The 23,279-nt window shown below is 52.9% G+C and overlaps 7 protein-coding genes and 2 non-coding genes across 9 annotated transcripts; 4 read left to right on the plus strand and 5 right to left on the minus strand.

Moving 5' to 3' along the window:
* Positions 1-108: 108 nt before the first annotated feature.
* BO82DRAFT_t102 lies at positions 109-180 on the plus strand. Its single transcript has one exon. It is a non-coding gene; the product is annotated as a tRNA-Glu (tRNA).
* A 292-nt stretch (positions 181-472) lies between these two features.
* Positions 473-544, minus strand: BO82DRAFT_t103. Its single transcript has one exon. It is a non-coding gene; the product is annotated as a tRNA-Glu (tRNA).
* A 1,894-nt stretch (positions 545-2,438) lies between these two features.
* Positions 2,439-5,590, minus strand: BO82DRAFT_352330 (phosphoribomutase PRM15). Its single transcript, XM_025634658.1, has 10 exons — positions 5,239-5,590; positions 5,098-5,142; positions 4,957-5,035; positions 4,542-4,861; positions 4,459-4,477; positions 4,388-4,397; positions 4,157-4,337; positions 3,814-4,103; positions 3,079-3,755; positions 2,439-3,025 (listed from the first exon to the last, which is right to left on the minus strand). Exons 1-10 carry the CDS (start codon positions 5,257-5,259, stop codon positions 2,865-2,867), a joined length of 1,803 nt encoding a protein of 600 aa, XP_025494141.1. The 5' UTR covers positions 5,260-5,590; the 3' UTR covers positions 2,439-2,864.
* Positions 5,591-5,876: 286 nt separating this feature from the next.
* On the plus strand, positions 5,877-8,266 carry BO82DRAFT_352331 (fatty acid desaturase). Its single transcript, XM_025634659.1, has 2 exons — positions 5,877-6,304; positions 6,373-8,266. The coding sequence occupies exons 1-2, from the start codon at positions 6,099-6,101 to the stop codon at positions 7,844-7,846; spliced, it is 1,680 nt and encodes a 559-aa protein (XP_025494142.1). The 5' UTR covers positions 5,877-6,098; the 3' UTR covers positions 7,847-8,266.
* Positions 8,267-8,308: 42 nt separating this feature from the next.
* On the minus strand, positions 8,309-10,813 carry BO82DRAFT_381836 (ASCC2 family CUE domain-containing protein; the record flags this gene model as incomplete). Its single annotated transcript, XM_025637886.1, has 2 exons — positions 8,309-10,422; positions 10,798-10,813. The coding sequence occupies 2 exons, from the start codon at positions 10,811-10,813 to the stop codon at positions 8,309-8,311; spliced, it is 2,130 nt and encodes a 709-aa protein (XP_025494143.1).
* A 180-nt stretch (positions 10,814-10,993) lies between these two features.
* On the plus strand, positions 10,994-11,534 carry S10a (40S ribosomal protein uS10; the record flags this gene model as incomplete). Its single annotated transcript, XM_025631220.1, has 3 exons — positions 10,994-11,035; positions 11,160-11,383; positions 11,450-11,534. The coding sequence occupies 3 exons, from the start codon at positions 10,994-10,996 to the stop codon at positions 11,532-11,534; spliced, it is 351 nt and encodes a 116-aa protein (XP_025494144.1).
* A 342-nt stretch (positions 11,535-11,876) lies between these two features.
* BO82DRAFT_330584 (FG-nucleoporin nup42) lies at positions 11,877-14,234 on the minus strand (the record flags this gene model as incomplete). The annotated part of the gene is made up of 5 exons (XM_025633104.1): positions 13,983-14,234; positions 13,804-13,893; positions 13,527-13,557; positions 12,677-13,470; positions 11,877-12,505 (listed from the first exon to the last, which is right to left on the minus strand). Exons 1-5 carry the CDS (start codon positions 14,026-14,028, stop codon positions 11,877-11,879), a joined length of 1,590 nt encoding a protein of 529 aa, XP_025494145.1. The 5' UTR covers positions 14,029-14,234.
* A 264-nt stretch (positions 14,235-14,498) lies between these two features.
* On the minus strand, positions 14,499-15,833 carry BO82DRAFT_430425 (ELYS family protein). The gene is made up of 3 exons (XM_025640621.1): positions 15,642-15,833; positions 15,346-15,578; positions 14,499-15,282 (listed from the first exon to the last, which is right to left on the minus strand). The coding sequence occupies exons 1-3, from the start codon at positions 15,793-15,795 to the stop codon at positions 14,704-14,706; spliced, it is 966 nt and encodes a 321-aa protein (XP_025494146.1). The 5' UTR covers positions 15,796-15,833; the 3' UTR covers positions 14,499-14,703.
* A 986-nt stretch (positions 15,834-16,819) lies between these two features.
* On the plus strand, positions 16,820-21,432 carry smc4 (condensin subunit SMC4). The gene is made up of 5 exons (XM_025640622.1): positions 16,820-16,991; positions 17,061-20,002; positions 20,054-20,806; positions 20,863-20,940; positions 20,994-21,432. The coding sequence occupies exons 2-5, from the start codon at positions 17,240-17,242 to the stop codon at positions 21,087-21,089; spliced, it is 3,690 nt and encodes a 1,229-aa protein (XP_025494147.1). The 5' UTR covers positions 16,820-16,991; positions 17,061-17,239; the 3' UTR covers positions 21,090-21,432.
* The last annotated feature ends 1,847 nt before the right edge of the window (positions 21,433-23,279 follow it).

Genomic DNA, 23,279 nt, shown 5'->3' on the forward strand with positions numbered 1-23,279 from the left:
AGGAATTGAACACTGGTAGGTAGATTGAACCAACAGGGCGCCGTAAGAGGCACTCAGCATTCAATTAAACGGGTCTGTAGCATCAGAACGTAACATAACTCAACAAAGTCCGATGTGGTGTAATGGCTAACATCGCTGTCTCTCACACAGCAGCTCGGGGTTCGATTCCCCGCATCGGAGTTCTCTTTTTTGCTTATGTTCTTTCTCCTGGCGGGCCAAGTGTGCCGCGGAAGGAGGTTGTGGAGGAACGAACCAGCATTGATTGATTCGGCAGGTCACGCCGTCAGAGACCTCTATAGCCTGGCCTTTTTTGTCTTTTTCTCGTCACTAGACGTCAAGTTCCCTATAGTCTACTCACGCATTGGGTAGACGAACAGAAAGAAAAATCGGGACTGCTAGGCAAAAACACAGAAACGGTGGTAGGAAAAGGAAGGAGGAGACTGTGTGCGATAGAACAAAAGTAAAAAGAGAACTCCGATGCGGGGAATCGAACCCCGAGCTGCTGTGTGAGAGACAGCGATGTTAGCCATTACACCACATCGGACCTTGTGTGATAAGCAGACTTGTAATTATCATCATGACCAACGCCTCGTTATATGGACTGCAAACATCCGGTCCTCACGCATCGGTGGTGCCTTCTGTATCTCCAGGGGAGGCTCTTTCATCGTCACAATCTCGTAGATGCTCCCGGCCCCAGCCACAGAGATGAAATGGCTATGGTAGAAGATGTGGTGTTGCCCGAAGGCTCTTTCTTGCTATTTCTTCTAGGCATGTATTCCATCTTCGAAGTTAATTAGCTTTCATTCGCATTCGCTCGCTGAGAGGGCAAGGGATGAGAAGAAGGAACGTTCTGAGAGGCGAGGAAGCGATGGACGTCGAATGTAGCGTGCTGATTGCCTCTCTTGAAGGTGGTCGATGGTATCTTCTTGGAGATAGGTTTCTTACTGGGTCGTTGATCTTATGTTAGTCTGTTGATTGTCAAAGACGGCGGAGAGATACAAGAGAGGGAGAGATGTGTAGTTGGAATGATCATCAACAAAGTAACTGGCCTTGCGTAGAAGACAAAACTGAGAGTAGGCTTGCATGCAAGGCCATCCTCGAGTAATGAGAGTGCCAAGTGAGAGAACATGGGAAGTTAAGAAAATTAAATCAGGAGAACCAGCGAGAGGAGGCGTCCAGGTTATATATAGGTGCAAGCGAAGTTGGCAAGAACATTCTCAGGTAGGGCGATAAGGGCAAGCATGCCCGTTTCGGAAGGAGCAGTACTCAGGCTCCAGGCTTCGTCCTAAAGCCCCGTTCCGTGCCTTCCACAACTGAGGTAGCATTTCCGCCAATAGTCGGACCAAGTGACTAGGCAATCAGTGGTTATACAGAGACACAAATCATACCAACAGAGAACCTCGCACTGTTCTTGTAGACCTAACCATATACTCTCATCTCAACCAACCCAGGCCAACCGACCCATACGAAGCATAACCGAACAAATCATACCAAATCGGAAACAACAACCAACACAAAAGACATGCACTCTGCCCCATTTTCTACCCACGGTGGGCATCAATAATATAGATCCACCAGCCGAGAGGGAAAACCCCCCGACTTATCAAACTACCACAGCATCCACGCACGTACATACAAGAAAAACCCCCCAAATTGACTGCAGCATGGTGATCCCCCCTTCGCCCGCCGATCTACCCCCCCAACCCCATACAATACCAATGAGTCCCTCACACGCTTCACTCATGATATGCACCAGAATCTAGGGCCACCCCGCGAGGAGACATCCACGTCTACTTCGAAATGAAACACCCTATCCCCGTCTCCGCAAACACGGCGGCGGCCTCTCTCGAGAGACTCTAAGTATAGATCTGAGCGGGTGTGGGTGTGGGTGTTGGTATAAGTATGGGTATGGGAATGGGTGTGCTGTCGATGGGATCGAGAACAAGGATCAGCGTGTAGTCTGACGGTGCTGCAGAAGGTATACTGCTCGCTGGATCGGGGTCCGTCGAGGGGGTAGTGGTGTTGGTGATGGTTGCGGTAGCTCATCCTGTCGCTGCTGTATCTACGGCGGCGAGAATCATGGTGGTTGTTGATGTTATAGTAGTGGTTGGCGTCATGGCTATCGAGGAAGTGGGTGGGAGGTTAGGCTCCGGTGTCGGGGACAATGCAAGAACTAAAGAAAAAAAAAAGCTTACAACCGAGAGGCAGGGGGTTGTACTATCGCACCAGAGGCGACAGGGACGAAGCAAGGTTCTGGACGGTGGCGCACACGAGGAGCATCACTGTTGGTTGCGGGATGACTCTCATTTCTGATCTGGAAGTACACTTTGTTGGCATGGTTGTTGAAGTGTTGTTCGAGGTGATTTTGGCGGCCGTGGAGGCGCTGAGTTGGATCGCGAGGCATGTTTGCTTGATTTAGTGGCAGTCAAGGGCAACCCTATTGCTCGAACTGTGTACATTGAAGATGGAATCAATAGATGGGTGGCCGTCTACATATCTATTTCCAAGAAGCAGAGGAACAGAGCTATTTCCTGTAGCGGCTGAAGACAACAACCTCACCGAGTCTGGCCAGATTGTGCTACACAGAGTTTATGGCCATGTCATACAGCATGTCATGTAGTTTGCCTTCTTCCTGCAAAGGCCTGCCCGGGGTCTAGGCACCAGAAAAGAGGAAAATGACCCCAAATCACCTACAATTCGATATGAAGTGACCTCGGAAAGTCGTGGTGGTATCTCAGCGCTGAATTCATGCAATCTTGCAGTAATGGGAATCAAGAGTAGAGTAAAAGCCTCCCTGCAGCCAGCCAGTAATGCTCAATGTGTTTCACGGGATCATCAAACAGTAACTTGACGCGAAGTGAAGTTTACTCCGACTTGAAGATATGCCCAGAGGACGTAGGTAGCTCTTTGCTGTAGGTCATTGATGGGGCAAAGGGTTGGACCCATTCTTTCAGCACAGCCAGGAAAGTGTCACTGACAGCTCTCACCGTCTCATCCCGTGAAGTGCCAGAGCTTTCAATGTAGACTGAAATTGTCAGTCAGCAAATTAGAGTTCTCGGTTGTGGGCATGAAACTCACTCTTCACTTTCGGCTCGGTGCCAGAAGACCGGAACGTGAATCGCACTTCACGATCAAGCCATAGAGTCAACATCTGACTGTTTTGGTCAATCGGAAGCTTGGGCTTATGGTCCTGCGTGCCGGAGTCATATCCTTGTGTCATGTCTCGCCACCGGTGAATTCTGAACGATCCAAGCGATTTTTCAGTCCGGAAGGGACCGGCTCTGATTGCATCGAACAAGCTCGCTGTAACCCCGGGGCTGGGGGACCGGAAGTAAGTGTTCAATGTTTCATGATGTCCATGCTCTTTGAATAGCTGTTGCAATTTCATATAAGGTGTCATGCCCTCGGCCTTCCATTTCGCCTCGGCCAGGAGGAACACCATCGCGGCGGAGATGCCGTCTTTGTCGTAAGACACCTCGGGAAACATGTACCCAAGAGCCTCCTCGTAGGCAAACGGAACATAATAGCCCAACTCCTCGAGTCTGCGAGCTGTGTTTCCCATCCACTTGAAGCCCGTGAGAGATTCCTCATAGTGCATACCCTTCGCTTTGGCCATCTTCTCCAGCATACTGGATGAAACGGCGGAATTCAGGACTGCAACTCGTGTGTCACTGTCGATGGTTTCTAAGGAGTCGAACAAGTGTGACGCCAGGAGAACACCCAGATGGTTCCCAGTGTAGACAAACCATGATCCGCTACACAGGGGGCATCAATTAGCGCAGAATTCGTAACTCGGCCATCAGTGATACCTACTCCACTTTCTCGGCCGCAGCAAATCGATCCGCATCTGGATCATGAGCAATCACCAGAGGCCTCCCCTCTTTATCCGCAAGTTGCAAAGCCAGGTCGAGAGCGCCAGGTTCCTCCGGGTTGGGGAAGGCGACCGTGGGAAAGTCTGGGTTTGGATCCGCTTGCTCTGGCACCACGTTGAAGTCACTTATGCCTACTGAGCGACACAACGCAGGAAACACCAAGCCACCTACTCCATGCAAGGGCGTGTAGACGAACGGCTGCGGCTGTTTCCACTCCCGGACGGTATAAGTCTGCAGACAATGTCAGCTGTGAAGAGCACGACAGCAGAGAAAGTCACTCTTACCGCATACTGCCAGACTGCCGTGTTGTAATGGGGCAGGATACTCTCGTATATCTTGTCGCGCAGATATTCGCTGGGTTGCAGCTCATCCCAGGCAGTAGGCCATGGGACTTGGTTCTCTTCGATAGATTGGGATATTTCCACGTCCATCGGACTATTGATCTGGGCACCATTCTTGAAATAGCTGGGATTCGTCAGTGATACTCAAAAGTGGTTGGAATTGTGCATTCAGACACTTTGTAGCCTGCATCACGATCAATCAGCAACCATTGTCTCGAACAAACAAAGCGATGAGGAAGGCCTACCATTGTCCTGCGCTGGATTCTACAATTTGAACATTAGCCACCAGGATCCCAGCCGCCCAATAGATATCGAACAAAAAGCTTACATGGCTTGCGGTAACCATTATGCCTGCAGCAGCGTGCAGATGGCTTACACCGAAAGGGACGGTTGGAGTAACCGAGGACTCTGAATAGAACCAGACCGGGATCTGCTGTGCGATGAAGGCATTGGCAGCCAATGCGGCGAACTTATCAGAGTGATACCGCGCATCGTGGCCGATGACCACACCGTAAGATGCGATGTCGCCGTGGCGGGTTTTCAGGTACTTTGCTAAGCCTTGGGAGGCCTGAATGACGGTCAGGGAGTTCATACAAGAGAAACCTGCTGCCATCCGTCCCCGCAAACCCGCAGTCCCGAATTGAATGCCTGCGATAGACGATTAGACATAGCTATGATGAGGGAGGCATGCCGCATGTGCCACCAAGGCCCATGAATTTTTTTTTTTTTTCGTCGTGACATACGTTTTTGCAAGCGCAGAGCCAATTCAGCCCAGTCCCCGGAGTCCCGAAGCTGTTCAATTTCGGCACGGGTGGATGGATCCTGTCATGGGGCGTGAACATTCACGTTTCAAGATCCGCAGCAGAGCCTATCGATAAACATACCTGGTCCCACTCCAGCCACCGTTGGATCAGTGGAGTGAGGGCCTCCTACGCCAACAAGTTAACAACAAACCAAATGAAGTCCGAAAATAAGCTGATATCGGGAAGCCGTGGATTGCCGGAGAAAAATAAAAATAACTATACCTCTTGTGGATTGGTGGGCATGTTGGATCATACGACGGAGGGGGACAACCACAAAGAATAATAATGATGGTCGGAATGTGTTCACACGTCGGGAAGAAGACCGATGGAGGGGGGAAGGGAAAGGAACAAGACAAGAAACAAGAAGTAAAGGGGAAAAAGGAAGCACGGAGTAGTTACGGAGTAGATGGGGTATTGAAAGGGGAAAGAAAAGCAAGCCAGGAGAGCCAGCAAATGACAATAATAATCAGCAACGAGAATCAAAAGAGAACAAAGCTTTGACGAGTAGTTACAAGTCAAGTTAAGTCAAGTCAAGTCAAGTCAAGTCATCAAGATTGTTGGTGTGGGGGAGAAGGAGGGGTCGGAAAACAAAAGGAGGAAAAGGCAAAGCGACATGAATAATAATTGAAGATGGAGAGAGAGACTCCAAGTGGCTTTGGGCGGGATGTCTGGATCCGGTGACGATCGGCGGCTCTCCCCGCCCTGAGACTGTTTTATTCTTAGCTGTTGTTGACTTGTTGACTGTTCCACTATGGAGTGCTACGTACTGTTTAATTGCTTAGTGCTTAGTGCTTAGTTATTAGTTAGTCTCGCCATTCTTTCCGCTGGACCTCTTTCAGGTTTCAACATCCAACCCGCGTCCTTGCATTCCTCCTTCTCCCTCTCTCCCTCACTCTTCTACTTCTTCCTCTCCTCCTAACCCCCTTCCTTATTGTCTCTTCCATCTCACACTCACCAAATTCCTCTTCTCAATTCGCAGTATCAGCACTACAATGCCCTTTCATACTGGCCGTTCCTGAATATCCACGATCCACGATCCACGACCCGCAATTGTGTTCACCGCGCAGGCAGCAATGGCAGCAATGGCCGCAATGGGGAAGAGTCCCGCGACCCGGAAAGAAACCCTCCTCTCGCGCCGCTACATCGAGGGCCTTATCGCAGATGGAAAACAGATCATCATCTTCGACGATCGTGTCCTGAAAGTCGACGCTTGGATTCCATATCACCCCGGCGGTGATAAATCCATTAGACACATGGTCGGAAAGGATGCAACAGATGAGATCAATGCGTACGTGGCCTCGCGCTTGGGCCATACTTTGCCTTGGAACTATAGCTGATCCGTCTGCATGAATATAGATTGCACTCCAAGGAAGCGCGTCAACGCATGCTATCGTTCCAGATTGGCCGCATCCAGGGTCCATGGTTAAACTTCCTGCCTCCGTTCCAGGGCGGGAAGTTCCGTCCCTACACCGAAGATTGCCTATCCGACGATGAGAGTTCAGGCCAGGAGAGTTCCGGACAGGAAACGTCACAGCCTCCGTCCCCGATCTTCGACGCAGTAGATTCGACTACGTCTCTTCGCCAGCGGAAAGCCTCCTCCGCCGAACCCACGGGTCCAGCCACACCGCTGGAGGACGAGTCCAAACCCAAACCGTTCTTTCTCGATGCGCGCACGCGGGAAGAGATTGTCTTTGACACTGCCAAATACCCTTCCCTCGACGCGGCAAACCAAGACAAAATTCGGCAACGGTACCGTCTCTTAGACCAGCAGATTCGGGCAGAGGGTCTGTACGATTGCCGCTACTTCTCATACTTCATCGAATGTTGTCGGTATACACTGTTCGCAGGCCTGTCATACTACCTCCTTCAGCTCGGGTGGTATGGAACGTCTGGGTTTTTCTTGGGATGCTTCTGGCACCAGCTTGTCTTTACCGCCCATGATGCTGGCCACATGGGTATAACGCACAACTTTCACTTCGATTCAGTGATTGGTATTATTATCGCCGACTACCTGGGAGGATTGAGTCTCGGGTGGTGGAAACGGAGCCACAACGTTCATCATATCGTGACCAACGCCCCCGAGCATGATCCCGACATTGAGCATATGCCGTTCTTTGCCATTTCCCATCGGTTCCTCACCAGTCTCCGAAGTACATATTATGACCGCGTGATGACCTTTGACGCCGTAGCGAAGTTCATGCTGCGCTTCCAGAACTATCTCTACTACCCGATTCTACTCTTTGGGCGATTCAACCTGTACCGGCTGAGCTGGGAATATCTCTTCATGGGCCAAGCGCCGAAGAAGGGTCCTGCCTGGTGGCATCGCTGGTTCGAGATCGGCGGGCAGGTTTTCTTCTGGTATTGGTTCGGCTACGGCGTGATGTACTGCACCATCCCCGACTGGAAGAGCCGGTTGACCTTCCTCATGATCTCGCACATGGTCACCTCGCCCCTCCACGTGCAGATCACCCTCTCGCACTTCGCCATGTCCACGTCCGACATGGGGGTCACCGAATCCTTCCCCCAGCGAATGCTGCGCACCACCATGGACGTAGACTGCCCGACCTGGCTTGACTGGTTCCACGGCGGCCTGCAATTCCAAGCCATCCATCACCTGTACCCGCGCATCCCCCGCCACAACCTGCGCCGCACGCAACGGCTGGTCCTGGATTTCTGTCGCGACACGGGCATCCCCTACACCATCTTCACCTTCTATGATGGCAACAAGGAGGTCATAGGCAAGCTCGGCGACGTGGCCAAGCAAGTCCGCATTTTGGAGGAGTGTAGAAAGTCGTGTGCTGAGCAGGGCGTCTTCTCGGATCATCACTAGCACCCAAAATCACTGGGAATAGACGGATGTTGGGATTCGGTGGTTACAAATCCCCCGTGTGGGTTTGTCCTTCGGCGGTATCGTATGTAAGCGTAGAACTGCTTTTGTATATACTTCAGTCCCCTTGGCCGGACACACAGACACACATTGTACACTTGGACGCAAGAGTTACGTTACGGATCGGTGTTGTCGATGGCTCACTTATGAAGAATCGGATCTTTCTAATGTCGTGATGTTTTTTGGGCATGGCTCTTTTGATCGTCGATAGATTGTTGTCATTTGTGCTGGGAGCATCTAATAAGATCTCCCATTGGAGTATATGTTCAGTATGTGTGGCTCATGGTGCCGGCAGAAGCCTGGAAGCTCAGACGAATCTCCCTCTTAATCTAGGGTATCATCTATAACCTTCCACCCCCTCGCAGAACTCCAATTCCATCTACCCATCTAATCCTCTCATACCAACTAACCGACCATCCCCCCCGCCCTCGCCACCTTCTTCGCCCTCTGCTGCCGCCGATTATGATTCGCACGACTCGCCTTATTCTCCTCTTTGCGCTGTCTCGCCGCCGCCGGATTCTGTCCTGAACTGTCTGTGACAGCACCAGCACCACCAGCACCACCACGGCCCCCGCCTCTTCCTCTCCCACCTCTCCCTCTGCCCCTACCACCGCCACCACCACCCCTCCCTCCTCTCGAGGACATCTCACCCCCACTCCCATCCTCCGCATCGCCATCCTCGACGCCGCGCCGATAAGCCGTGGGGACCAACACCGGCTGATTCACCCCCCCTCTGTCATTCCCATCCAGCACCAAATCCTCCAACCGCCGCAGCCGCTTCGGATCTCGCGCCACCATCACCGCCCACCCCTCGATCGCCTCGTCGGTCATCCCGGTCTCGCGCTTCAGCGCGGCGCGGGGTTGCGCGCGCCGCGTCGCGGAGTCGCGGGCGAACAGAGCGGGGTTGGATTTGTAGGCGCGGTAGAGGGTGAGTTCGGTTTCCTCGGCAGCACCGGGTGCAGATTGCTTGGGTTCGTCCTCGGCGGCGACGGTCGTGTCCACCGTGCCGCCGACGTCGGTTACGTCGTAGGTGTCGTCGCGCTCGTCGTCGTCGGAGTCGAAGGTGGCGAGGGCGGACATGATGGCCGCCTTTTGGGCGGCGTGGTTGGTGCGATCTGACAGGAGGGAGTCGGCGGTGAGGGTGGGGTTGGCGCGGCCGAAGCGGAGGGTTTGTGGGTGATTTGGGTCAGTGTCGGAGCGGGCGAGTTCGGCGAGGTCGATTTCCGTATCGAAGATGTTCTTGCGCTGTGGTGGGGGTGCGGTTGTTGTTGTGTTGGTGAGGGTTGGGGAGCGTGGGGGGAAGGGGTCGTGGTGGGAGGTAGTTGCAGGGGATGGGGTGGGCAGGGATTCGGATTTGTCGAGGGTTTGTAGTTCGGGGGCCAGGGAGTCGTCGAGGAGGTGGGCGACGATGGTCTCGGGGTCGTCGTTGTAATGGTCGAGGAGGCGCGCGATGTAGCCGGTGCCTAGGTCGGGGAAGAGGTCTTGGACTTGTGTGATGAGGGACATCTTGTGGATGTGGAGGTCTTCGGCCGCCTTGGGGAGCAGGTCGTCCTCGGTGGCCCGGCCTTTGCCTTTGTTGATAACGGCACGCTTGCGCGGTTTCTGGTAGCGGCGGTGCAGGTGTTGCGTTTCGGCTTGGTATGCGCGCAGGCTGGCGAGGAGGTCCTGGCCGCGCTTTTGAGGGTGGACATCTGTGCTGAGGTGGCGGTCGAGGCGGCCTAAGAAGTCGGTGCTGCAGATGACCTCGGACAGGAGGGTGGGCTCCTTCTTCGTGCTGGTGCCAACCCCCGCGCTCGCTTTCATCCCGTACAGCTGGTCCAGGAGCGACGACAGGTTGGGCTTGGAGCTCTTGAGAAAGGAACACAGCCCGACGTAGACATTCGCCACGAGCACTTTGCGGACGTCCTCGCGCTTATGTGCTTGATAGGCGTCGACTACAGTATCGAGGAAGTCGGAGCCGGCCATGAGCACCTGGCCGCAGCCGGGCAGGGCCGATGACAGGATCGTCAGAAGTCTGAGATCCACTAGCACCCCGGAAGGCTTGCTGAGGTTCAAGGATGAGAGATCCCGGATGGCTTGGACCTTGGCCTTCTCCAGGCTGGACGTGATCGCATCCTCATGCTTGTCCCATGCATCAGCCAGTAACCTCTTCAATGCGGAGCTCGAGGGGTAACAGCAACACATGCCGGCGAGAACCCTCCAGTCCAGAAGCTCCGGCGGGGTGGGCGAGACCTCGAGGAGAAACCTCCGCGTGAGGAGAAAGCATAATTTCCGCACTGAGCGTGTGTTCGGTGCCGTCGGGGACCGAAATAAGCTGGAGTTGATCGACTGCCGATAGAAAGAAGTCAAAAATGTCACTGTAGACTCGTCGCTCGCGGCGTACTCTCTGAATTGCGAGGCGGGAGCTTCTACGCGCAAGCTCAGAAGCATGATCCAAGCATCTATATAGAGCTCCCATTCCGCGGGTGGGATGTTGCGCTGCACCTCCGGAGGTGGGACCGGCGCAAGAGGTGGTAAGCCTGGCATGACTGTAAGACTGTAATTAAGCGTAAGCAACGATGGAGGTCTGGTAATTCAGGATCGCCACAATGGCACGGAAGTCTATAATGAAGGACAGATATCATGGAATCATCAACATCATCACTGGTCGTTGCAACAAGACATCATCATCGGCTCCATCACCGCCCGCCGCCGGACCATCTATTCTTGGCTTAACCCGATCCAGACGCCGCCGCGGAGTATCTGCTGACTCAGCCGCGGTCGCGCTCAATACGGGTTAGCGGCTGATAGGCGAGGATGCCAAGGCCAGCACCCGCACAAGAGCCGCTAAGCGCACGATGAAAAAAAAAATAGAGGATTGATTTCAATCGATTAGTCCGCGAATAGCTACAGACCCTCTTCAACAGCCATCATCACCTTACCGAACCCCCGAAGTTCAGGTCTTGATTGGTAGCCAGCCTCACCTTACGGTATGTTCTCCCTTCTCCCTTTCTTTCTTCTCTGTGAACGACAGCTGATCTAACCTCTCCCCCCCTCTCTCCACAGCCATCTCAATCCCACGGTCTCACCCCACCGCTCAATACATTCAAGATGTCTTTCCAGAAGCCCGAGAAGGATTTCGGCGAGGGCCCCGTACGTTCCTCCTCAATACTACTACTCGCACCCTGCTGTCTCGTCGCAAGACACGCATTGGGATAGCATACCAAGAGAAACGAAACAATGCGACTAACATCATCTTGCTTTCGCTGGTCTACAGAAGGTCCACAAGATCCGCATCACCCTTACCTCTCGCAAGGTCGCCTCCCTCGAGAAGGTCTGCACTGAGCTGATCGACCGTGCCCGCTCCAAGTCCCTCCAGGTCAAGGGTCCCGTCCGTCTCCCTACCAAGACCCTCAACATCTCCACCCGTAAGACCCCCAACGGTGAGGGTTCCAAGACCTGGGACAAGTACGAGATGCGCATCCACAAGCGTCTCATCGAGTAAGTCCTCCCGACCATTGCATGACAACACACGTGTGAGCGGAGGAACTAACGTCGAACGCAAAGCCTCCTCGCCCCCACCGAGACCGTCAAGCAGATCATCATCAACATCGAGGCTGGTGTTGAGGTTGAGGTCACCATTGCCGCTTAAATGCGTGTCTAAACTCTTCGTTGAGACTGGTGACCGAGGCGGCAGCGGCGCCGACGATGTGCTCGTCCGGCTGCTTGGGAGAGATTCCGCTCCCAGGCCTGTGCCACGCAATTGTCGATACCCGCTTAAACCTGGCATAAAAATGAAAAACTTCTAAAACACGCGTAATCACGAGTTCTGTACGATATGTAGTTTTGTCCAGATGCTATTAGGCTGTAATTCCGACCCAGTGCCAATATCCTGTCCGATCCAACCGGGACGCCATTCGTCTTTGGGAATAATAAGTAAGCAGCTATTTACAATACAGAGGCTAGTAATTTCCGTCCGGTTTACCCTGTCCCACTAAAAGTCGAAGCTCACCCACTCGGTCTTTGGCGGTACGCTCGGAATGACCCCGTTCTCGAAACACCCATTCGTCACGAAGTACTCGTACTGTTGTGTGACCTCGGCCGTATATTCCTCGGGCCGTGCCTGAGCATCCCGTAGACTAGCTTCATCAGGCGGCCCATCTGGGAAAAAGATGCGGACAAAGGTTTCACGGTCCTGCGGATGAAGATAGCACGGTACGTCGTTGATATATCTCACGGGTTGACCCTTCCAAGAGGTGAGCCTTCTGGTCATAGGATCACGAATTGTTTGTCCGTTGAGCGGTGGGATGGGGCTGAGCTCGCTTGGGTCTCTCGTTCTGATGACAGGGGCTGGCCCAGGTCCCAATGGCGCAGTAGGAGCAGCAGGGGCCGCCGGAGCAGCCGCTGACGTTGTCGGTATGCCGAAACCGGTAGCTGCGGGCTTTGATACTGCCCCGAACCCAGAAGTTGCCGGCGTTGATGCCACTCCGAACCCAGAAGTTGCTGGTGTCGATGCTGCCCCAAACCCAGAAGTTGCTGGTGTCGATGCTGCCCCAAACCCAGGAGCCGCTGGCGTTGTTGCCGTCCCAAACCCGGGAGCCGCAGGAGCCCCGAATCCAGGCGCTGCTGATGTACCAAACCCAGGTGCTGCGGGCGTTGATGCTGCTCCAAACCCAGGAGCTGCTGCCGGCCTTGCAGCGGATGCTTGCTGGCCCAGCTGCGCGAAACCAGACTGGCCAAATGCTGGCTCGGCTGGTCGTTGGTTTGTGGCTCCAGAGGATGGAATCGCTTGACCAAATGGGTTTGATGGCTGAACACTACCAAAGGGTGATGCTGATGGTTGACCAAATGTGGACCCACCAGTTTTTGCATTGGCGAACTGCGCAAACGGGGAAGGCGTGGATGCAGACGCGCCAAAGCCGCCAGATGCCTTACTAAACGGAGAGGCTGTGGCTCCTGCAGCTGAAGGCTGGCCGAACCCAGATGCAGGTTGCCCGAATGATGGTTGACCAAAAGCCGTTTGTGCGGATGGCTTGCCAAACGACGAGCCCTGGTTGAGGGCACTTGGTTGTCCAAAGCCAGTTGCATGTGCAAGATTCGATGGTTGGCCGAACCCCATTGGTGGAGCGATAGACGGTTTTGCGTAGGCTTGATCACCCAACAATGCTGGCTCACCGAAGGCTGGACCTGTGGCAGGGGGAGCCTTGATCTCACCAAATAACTTAGGCGGAGCGCCGAAAGTGGTACCGGTCTTGTTGTTCACAATGTCAATTCGATTCGGATGCTCCTTGGCACCGTCCAGAAGATATCTGACAGCTCCATCCAGGTCCCTGAGAGCGGTTTCCATTTGGTTCCGTGCCTCGTTGTGGAGACCCTGGGCTTCTGAAACTGCTACCTCAATGGGGCTACCTTGAGCGACTAGTTCATAATGGCGGAGTCGTAGTTCTTCGAAGCTCTGTTCTCGCTGGGGGCCTCCAAATAATTGCCTGGGAGCATCTCGTCCAGGCCCATAGCATGAGAAGATCCATTCAGGGAGCCCCTTGCCAGGAGTCAAGTCTGCTTTGATATCTGCTGCAGTGATCCCATATCTGGCCGCGTTTAGTGCCTATTCTGAGAATTTGAGGAGATGGCATAATCTACTCACTGTGCATTTTGCTGGTTTTGTCCACCACGACCTATATAACAATCAGCAATCGCGTAATCATGGGTAGTCCGTTGACGGCATCATGTGAGCTCCGATAGACGAGGTGAGAAGTAACGGAATCAATGCAGGCGCGACAATCTCAATCAGACGAACAAAAATGTTTACATTAGACACAAAAGAACCATGGGGATCACCAAAAGAGCCAAGAACAAGGTCACAAGCATTTTAAGGGAAAGGTGCATCTTGCGCATGGGCGAGGCGATTCACATACCTCCACCTCCGCCGCCGCCGCCGCCGCCGCCGGACAGAGCTGCGAATTTGTTTCCGCCTACTGTTTGCTTGCCGGGGTGCTCATTGTAGCATCTGTCTGTAGGTCAAATTAGTCATGTGTCCGCGAGACATGATTCAGCGCTCAAGCAAGACAAGCCAGATGCAAGAGACCAAGCAAGCTCATACCTCCATATTTACACCGGCCTTTCAAGAAGTGCTGGCAAACGGGCATGTTGCGTTCGCGTCGGGCGTCCTCAGTCGACCAGTAGGAGCATACGAGAACGTCCTGTCGAGTCTTCGTTCGCGATAGCGGCCTCTCAGGGCTTGTCCCTTGATTCTCGATAGACCAATTCCAATCTATGTGTATTTTTCTATTGAAGAAGAAACATAAGTAAGCCGAAAGCGATCCAAGATACAAGAATCCTCGCAGTTTTTCAGCGTCCAGTGACTTGCAAACGAACAATTGATATTCTTTGTTGCAAATGAAGAGTTGTTCCGGTGACAGTACGTTTCCCCGACCCGGACTCTGTTCGCCGCCTTCTGGCAACATTTGCCGTATTTGGCCTGTACCGGCAATACATTCAAAGTACTTCCTGCACTCACCCTCACCTATCATGCTTGTGCTCTGATGGGCCGTTACTTCCTTGTCTATTGCAAAGTACAATCATACTTTTACATGAAGAACTTCACCCTTTATTGAGTGTCGAAGTTCATAGTAGTCATTACCACGCCTGTTGTCTATGCACAGTAAGTAGATCATATAGAGGAACAACAGCAACCATGCCCTCTTATCGTTATGCCAATGCATCATAAAATTACATTAGTCCCCATGTGAACTCCTATTCTCCGAGTAAAATCCCATCAAGTTGGCTTCGAGACAATTTGTGGCCAGCATCGACGCTGTGCCTCAGGACTGTTGGTTAGTGCTGTTGGCCGACGACACGAGTTTCGAACGGGCCAGGCTTTGGCGCAGAACGTCCCAGTTCAAACCATCCACCTTCTCACCGCCCAGTGACTCAAGGTCGGTAGACAGGCCATTCAACTTCCCTGTCGCTAAGCGTCGCATCATGACCGTATCTTTGTGGCCATGAAGCCCCCGAGCATTGCCCCGGAGTAATGACTCCTCGAACCATTCTTCCTCCTGTTCATCAAACGGGAGACCGATCAGTTCCATAGCCCTCGCACTCCGCGCGGGGCCGGCCTCGCTTGTCAGGACAAATTCAATGAGCTTCTCCAGGTAGCTCTGGCGGAGCTCTTCATCATGCTTGCGCGTGAAGTAGAATGCTTCGGTGATGCTTGCGCGGCACATGGTCTGGAAGAAGGCTCGCTGAACCTTCTCGGAAGCCAATGGCGGGGCCACGGTAAGGTAGTAGGCCATGACAAGGCTGTCGTCGTGTCTGGGGAGGTTGGGGAGGGTTAAAACGTAGAGGATTTCGTCGGGAAAGGTGGGGATAATGGAAGGCTCAGTCAGGAATTCGACAGCTCGCTACTCATAAGCGGTAGTCAGTCATCTGCAGTCGGCTATCACGTCGGCGAAGGTGAAGCGTACCTTGAACTCCAATCTGTCAAGGTTCCAGAGACCGTCTATGAACAGCCTATACTTCTCCGGTAGGTGACACCGGCGGGAGAACTGCGTAGCCGCATCGTTGCTGGCGCCGCGGCAGTCTTTGAGGATGTAGTATATCAACGATTGCTTGTGATGGATGTCGAGTGGAGAGGATACGATATGTCCGATCAATGTGCGCAGGTCAGTGTTTGATCGAGGAGGGTAGAGCCGCGTGACTATAAAATTGTGCCTGGTCAATCCTTTGTTCGAGTTTCCAGCCTTGAAGAGCGGAGAGCTACCTGCTTTGACGCCGAGCAATCCCAAGAGTCTGTCTGCAAACAGCCGGTCCTCTAAGGCGCGGCGATTTGATATGATCTGTTCAATGAGCTTGCCATCGTAGCTGAAGTCCTTATTGAACTGAAAGATGGAATCGAAGTCCTCCCAAGGCGCCATCTTGAGCAGTGCTGGCGAGTTGACACACTCCTCTTGGAAACTCCTCGAGCGCCGACGGTAATATTGAGGCCGATATTGACAGTACCGTACGGCTCGATCGGTACACAAAGGCGGTGGGGCATGTGACTGAAACAAGATGCAAATGTTGTGGCAGAAAAACAACACTATTCCGCTTCGGGCGGCGATGTAAACAACCCACTTTCCATCTGCGGCGCTTTCAAATGTCAACTTTGGCACCTGCACACGCTTGAGATTCCGCCTTGATGCAGCACCCACAGGCGACTAACAACAGTACAGCATAATGTCGTCAATTGCCAGAGGCCGGCCATCCCGGCGCGCTGCCCCGCGCAGAAGTTATGTCCCAGAAGAAACGCCATCAGACGAGGAAGATCCTGGAAATGTCACCCCCACGGCGCCGTCCCGCCACGGGGATGATGACGACGAAGAGGAGGGCGAACGGACCCCGGTCCCCAAAAAACCCAGCGCAGTCAAGAGATCATCACGCAGACAAGTCAGTGCCGAACCGCCTGCGTCAACATCGAGTGCCGCCCGCACGACACGCAAACCCCGCAAGTCGAGGACGGTGGATCCGTCGGAGTCGTCGCAACTGATTGACGAAGGCGAAAGTTTTGCCAGCGTTCAGGAGCCCGAAATTTCATCTACAACGGGCGCTCCTCGCGCAACACGCAGATCACGCAAGTCGAGGACGGTCGACCCATCGGAGTCATCCCAGTTGATGGATGAGGGTGAAAGTTTTGCAAGCGTCAGAGAGCCAGAGGAGCCTACTACATCGAGCGCGCCTCACACGACGCGCAGGACCCGAAAGTCGAGGACAGTGGAGCCGTTGGAGTCGTCGCAGTTGATTGATGAGGGTGAAAGTCTGGCTAGCATCAGAGAAACAGAAGAACCATCTGCATCGAGCGCTCCTCGTACAACGCGCAGGGTCCGCAGGTCGAGGGCTGTAGACGCATCGGAGTCTTCGCAGTTGATTGACGAAGGTGAAAGTCTTGCAAGCGTCAGAGAACCGGAGGACCCGTCAACAGCTGCCCCTCGGCGCAGAACACGCAAATCAAGGGCAGTAGAGCCGTTGGAGACATCGCAGTTGACGGAGCCTAACGAAGAGGGTGAGAGTGTTGCGACCGTGAAAGCACCGGGCTCTCCGTCTGAGGAAACTCCCGTTGCAGTGAAAACAAAGGGTATGATTTCACCTTGCAAGAGTCGCATCTCCACGCCCAATTTGGAACATAACTCATTTTCAATTCCAGAGCCCTCCACATCCCCGCAGCCGCAGCCCCGAATTCATACAGAAAGCGATCCTCCACTCGCCGATATCACAGATGCAGCTGTGAACAAGTCCCCGTCGAAGTCGCCGTCGAAGTCCGTTGAAGACGAAAAGCCGCAGATACCCGTGATTAACCCGAATACAACATTGCTCGAGAAGCCTATGGACATCATGCTGAAATCCCGGTCAACCGCTCCGGCGGCCTCCCAGGAGCCGTCAGGCCCAACCAGTCGCTTGATGATCACTACCCTGGTCATGATGAACTTCAAGAGTTACGCAGGAAAGCAGATCGTGGGCCCCTTCCATGCATCCTTTTCCTCCGTTGTCGGGCCCAATGGATCCGGCAAGTCGAACGTCATCGATGCATTGTTGTTTGTTTTCGGATTCCGAGCGAGTAAAATGCGTCAGGGCAAGATCTCGGCTTTGATTCATAACTCGGCCAATCACCCAAACCTGCCCTCCTGTGAAGTTGAGGTTCATTTCCAGGAGGTCCTTGACCTGCCCAACGGCACCCATGAAGTAGTTCCAGATTCCCAACTTATTATCTCCCGAAAGGCTTTCAGAAACAACAGCAGCAAGTACTATATGAACGCCAAGGAAACCAGCTTTACCGCGGTGACGACGCTGCTCCGTGACCGAGGTATCGATCTAGACCACAAACGGTTTTTGATCCTACAGGGTGAAGTCGAGTCTATTGCTCAGATGAAGGCCAAGGCTGCCAACGAACACGAGGATGGACTCTTGGAGTATCTTGAGGACATCATTGGAACCTCGAAATACAAGACACCTATCGACGAGGCGGCTACGGAACTTGAGACACTGAACGATGTCTGTGTCGAAAAGAACAACCGTGTCCAGCACGTTGAGAAAGAAAAGGTTGCCCTCGTGGATAAGAAGGACAAAGCTCTGGCTTATATTCGGGACGAGAACGAACTCTCCGAGAAGCAGTCCGCTCTCTATCAGATCTACATTGATGAGTGCGCGGACAACATTCGAGTCACCGAAGAAGCCATTCTCCAAATGCAGGAGCTGCTGAACATGGAGCTCGAAAAGCACGAGGGTAACGAGTCCGGGATCAGAGAGCTTGAGAAGGCCTACAAACGCGGAATGCGCGAATACGAAAACATGGAAAAAGAGGTGCAAGCAATTGCCAAAGAAATGGCCAAGTTTGACAAGGAGAACGTCAAGTTCGAGGAGAAAAAGAAGTTCTTGGTTGGCAAGCAGAAGAAGCTAGAAAAGACCATGCAAAGCACACGCCTGGCTGCTTCCGAATGCGAGAGTCTGGTGCAGAAACATTCCGATGATATCGAGAAGAAGACCAATGAGACCTCTGAGCTTGAGAAAGAGATGAAGGCTGAAGAGCAGGAACTCGCCGAGATTCGTGAGAGCCTCAAGGGCAAAACCCAGGGACTTTCAGATCAGATCACCGCAAAGCAAAAGTCGTTGGAGCCTTGGGATGAGAAGATCAACAAAAAGCTCTCGGCCGTCGCTGTAGCGCAGAGTGAGCTTGACATCCTTCGCGAGCGAAGCAATGCTGGTACTGTTCTGCTCGAGGAGGCGCAGTCGAAGATCTCCTCAATCGAGGAAACGCTGGCGACCAAGGAGAACGATCTCGAGGAACGTAAAGCTCAGAAGGCTAAACTTGAAGAAGAGGTTGCGAAGCTGAAACATGACCTCAAGAAATATGCTCAGAGAGAGCCAGAGGTACGAGCCCATGTCTCCAGTGCTCGGCAGAGGGCCGAGGAGGCAAGAGCTAGTCTTGCAAGCACTCAGAATCGCGGTAGCGTTCTGTCTGGCTTGATGCGCCTCAAAGAGTCCGGCCGCATCGAGGGCTTCCACGGTCGGCTTGGAAACCTCGGTATGATTGATGAAAAGTTTGACGTTGCTATCTCGACCGCGTGTCCTGCGCTGGACAACATGGTGGTTGACACGGTTGAAGTTGGCCAGCAATGCATCGACTATCTGCGGAAGAACAATCTTGGTCGAGCCAACTTCATCCTACTCGATCGCCTCCCGCGGCGGGATATGTCCAAGGTCTCTACTCCAGAAAAGGTTCACCGACTCTTTGACCTGGTGAAGCCCAAAGACCCCAGATTCGCTCCAGCTTTCTACAGTGTGATGCAGAATACGCTGGTGGCCGAGGACCTGGAACAGGCCAACCGCATTGCATATGGTGCGAAGCGGTGGCGAGTTGTAACCCTGAATGGCCAGCTCATCGACACATCCGGAACGATGAGTGGTGGTGGTACCCGAGTCGCCCGGGGCGCCATGTCGTCCAAACAAGTCGCTGACACGAGCCGTGACCAGGTGGCCAAGCTTGAGGGTGATCTGGAAGAGACGGAGAGGAAGTTCCAACACTTCCAGGAGAAGCAACGACAGATGGAAGCTGCGATCCGGGAGAGAATGGATGAGATCCCGCGGGTGGAGACCAAGATCCAGAAGATCCTGATCGAAATCGAAAGTGCCCATCGCAGTCTTGCGGATGCTCAGCGTCGCGTCCAGGAGCTGAGCGCTGAGCATAAGCCGTCCAAGACGGATGCCAGCCGAGCTGCAAGCCTTGAGAAGCAGATTGCCGCTTTAGAGGACGAGATCGAAGATCTCCGCGAACAGAAAGGTGGTATCGAGGAAGAAATTCAAACTCTTCAGAACAAGATCATGGAGGTTGGTGGTGTACGGCTCCGTGGACAGAAGGCCAAGGTCGATGGCCTCAAGGAGCAGATCAACCTATTATCTGAGGAGATCTCGAACGCTGAAGTCGGCAAGTCGAAGAATGAGAAGCTCATCACGAAGCATTCGAAAGCCCACGCCGAGGCGGAGCGGGAGCTGGAGCATGTTGCCGAGGAGCTTGAGAAGCTGAACGAGGATGTGGCCAACCAAGCTAGTGATGCATCTGGATGGAGGCAAAAGGTCGAAGAGGGCCAAGATGTAAGTTATGGTGCAGTATCAGCTTCAAAACAGTTGACTAACTTGTGACAGGCACTGGAAAACAAGCAGGAAGGCCTCCAGGCCATGAAGACTGAGCTTGATGAGAAGGTCGCTGAACTGAATGAGTCCCGAGCCACGGAGATTGAGATGCGCAACAAGCTTGAAGAGAACCAGAAGGCTCTCGCGGAGAATGAAAAACGCGGGCGTTACTGGCAGGACAAATTGTCCAAGCTGACGCTGCAGAACATCAGCGATCTGGGCGAGGAGCAACAGGCCACCGAACTTCAGGTGTTCACCAAGGATGAGCTGTCCGAGATGAACAAGGAGTCGTTGAAGGCCACCATTGCTGTGCTCGAGGAGAAGACTCAGAACGCGTCCGTTGACCTGACTGTCATTGAAGAGTACCGCCGCAGAGCGGCTGAACACGAGGCTCGCTCGGCCGATTTAGCCACTGCTGTTGCATCGCGAGATAGTGCTAAGGCTCGTCTTGACGGTCTCCGGTCGGCCCGTTTGAACGGATTCATGGAAGGCTTCGGTATAATCTCCCTTCGCTTGAAGGAGATGTACCAGATGATCACCATGGGAGGTAACGCCGAGTTGGAATTGGTCGACTCGCTTGATCCCTTCTCCGAGGGTATTCTCTTCTCCGTGATGCCACCGAAGAAGAGTTGGAAGAACATTGCCAACCTGTCTGGTGGAGAGAAGACACTGTCCAGTCTGGCGCTGGTGTTTGCTCTGCATCACTACAAGCCCACGCCTCTCTATGTCATGGACGAGATTGACGCGGCTCTGGATTTCCGAAACGTGAGTACCTTCTGTTCGAATTCCTTCCAGTAAATAGCGAGCTAACAGGACATCAGGTTTCTATCGTGGCCTCTTACATCAAGGAGAGAACCAAGAACGCCCAATTCATCGTCATCTCGCTGAGAAACAACATGGTAAGTTTATCTGCTGCTAGCTGTGCGGGCCGTACTAATGACTGGTGTTCTAGTTTGAACTCGCCTCGCGACTCGTCGGCATCTACAAGGTCAACCACATGACCAAGAGCGTGACGATCGAGAACAAGGACTACATCACCAGACGGTGAATGTATGGGATAGATGCGTGCTCATAGTTTTTGTATGTATTCGGGACGGGTTGGATAGGTTCGGCGACGGTGTGCGGGTCTGGGGATCTCTTGCTCTTTTTCCTGCTCTTACTCCACGACTGGAAAGGATGATGACAATGATGACTTTCTTTTCTTGTGATTGGGCACTGGATTCGTGCAATTCTTACTATGATATGCGGGAATTCCTGCTTTCATGCTCGGATGTTTTCTTCGATTCTGGTTTCCTTTTCGATGTTGATGACTTTTAATGTGGATTTCTCTTCAGAACAGGGGGTATATATTTTGATTACAAGTTTATATTATCCTAACAGTAGGATTGGTCAGTCGACGTGAGACTGCGCAGTGATCAGTGCTTTGGCACTGTTGCATTTGTAGTGCATGCCCCTACCATGGTTTCCAAAGTATATCTTGCTACCTCCAGTACAGTCAGTAAATCGGTGCTAGTCAGCACTCGATTAGCCCACAACTAACAGCCTATCTCAACAAACAACCAAGACAACTCACCCAGCCAACGCAACCCGATGCATGATACGTGCTGTACACTCTCATAACCAAGGCACCCCCGCCTTAGTACTCATAGACCTGGTCGTCACCGATGCCCCTCCCTTTTCCGAATCAAGATTCTTTCTAGGCTACTGGAGTGTATCGTAAGTAACTATGAGCAAACACAAGAGCAAAACCCCCGGCGCGCGGCCCCTACAACCACATAGTCTCTAGTCTAGCCTACCTACCTTACCCTCCATCTACCCCCTCCATCTCCATGCCTTTATTACGGTCTATCGATGCGTAGAATGCCCCCCCGGCAGAGTGGACAGTGGACCACCGAAAGAGGGTCAAGTGGGTGGGTGGGTGTTGTTCCAAAGCTCAAATTATAGGGTGGGTAAAAGTGGGCATTTGGTGGAGAAGAGCTCACTCACTAATGAACTGAAGCTTACTACTCTCGTATGTACTCGAGTACTGTGAACTCGATCGTCGGGATTTGAATTGCTTTTTTGTCTTGGTGACTAGGACTAGTGCTTTTTTTTGTTTCTGTTTTTTTTTTTTTTTGTTGTTGTTGTTGTTTTGGCTCGTGTTTTTATGGAGGACTCGTTTAAATGCATATACTTGGTATCTGGGATTTGGGACTGGAGGTTGGTTGACTACCTAGTTAGGGCTTACGTGAGGTTGGGACTTCGTAACTATAGACTTAAGACTACGGGCATAGGAGGGGTGGTTTTGGGTGCAGTTAGTGTCCGTTGTTCTTGGGGAATGATTTTGGGTTCTTGATGTTGTTGTTATTGTTGTACATATACTTATGTATAATGCTTTGTAGGATGTGATGGTAGTGGGGTCTACTGCTTGTTAGAGCTCGAGAAGGAAGACAGGACAGGACAGACCGTAGCGGGAACTGGGGCTGCGAACAGGACTGGATCCAGCTGGAGCTGGAGCTGTATAAACGGGGTGGGCTGCTCCGTTCTGGACACTCTCGACTTCTTCTGATCCTGGCATTGTCTGCAGGGTGATTTGCTGGTCAATTGTTTCATTGGTGGAGGTGACAAATCCAGGTCTTCTGTTTGGAGATCAATGGAGGAAAGTTACCTAACAGTAACTTCAATTCCAGCCGCGGGGCTAATCGCTTTCGAAGGTGCCGGACGGAGGCCGGGGCTGTTTCTGTGGGCTGCTACCGCTCACTTGTGAGATGGAGGGGCTCCGGACTGGATCTATAGGATCGTGTGGTATAGGCTTGACTTGATGTTGGCTAGTAGCCTGCGGACAGTAAAATCTTTCATCTATCTTCTACACTGACCGGTATGGCATGGGTTTAAAAAGCATAGACCACAGCACAGGCCAGGCTGGCCGAAGTGGAAAGGACAGGGCAGGCAGAAGATATTCAGGAACCAGCACGCGACCTCATCCACTTTCTTCCTGTCAGTGTCAGTGTCAGTGTCAGTATCAGTCAGTTAGACCCAGGCAGCTAGGTCTTCGGCAGCAGGGAACCGGCGTGACTGCGAAGGAATTCACAAGGCTCGGTAGGGCTAGCCTAAACCGTGGAAATTGCCTACTCGGTACTCAGTAGCTGAGTACTAGGTACTTCAACCGGGCAGAGTCAGCATTAATCTAATTCCCGTAGGCACTGCCGTCCAGCTTCTCTTCAGCTGCGCAGAGCAACTAACTGAGTCTCAAGCTAAA

Source organism: Aspergillus uvarum (genome assembly GCF_003184745.1).
Source record: "Aspergillus uvarum CBS 121591 unplaced genomic scaffold BO82scaffold_13, whole genome shotgun sequence".
In the NCBI taxonomy this organism is placed as follows: Eukaryota; Fungi; Ascomycota; class Eurotiomycetes; order Eurotiales; family Aspergillaceae; genus Aspergillus; species Aspergillus uvarum.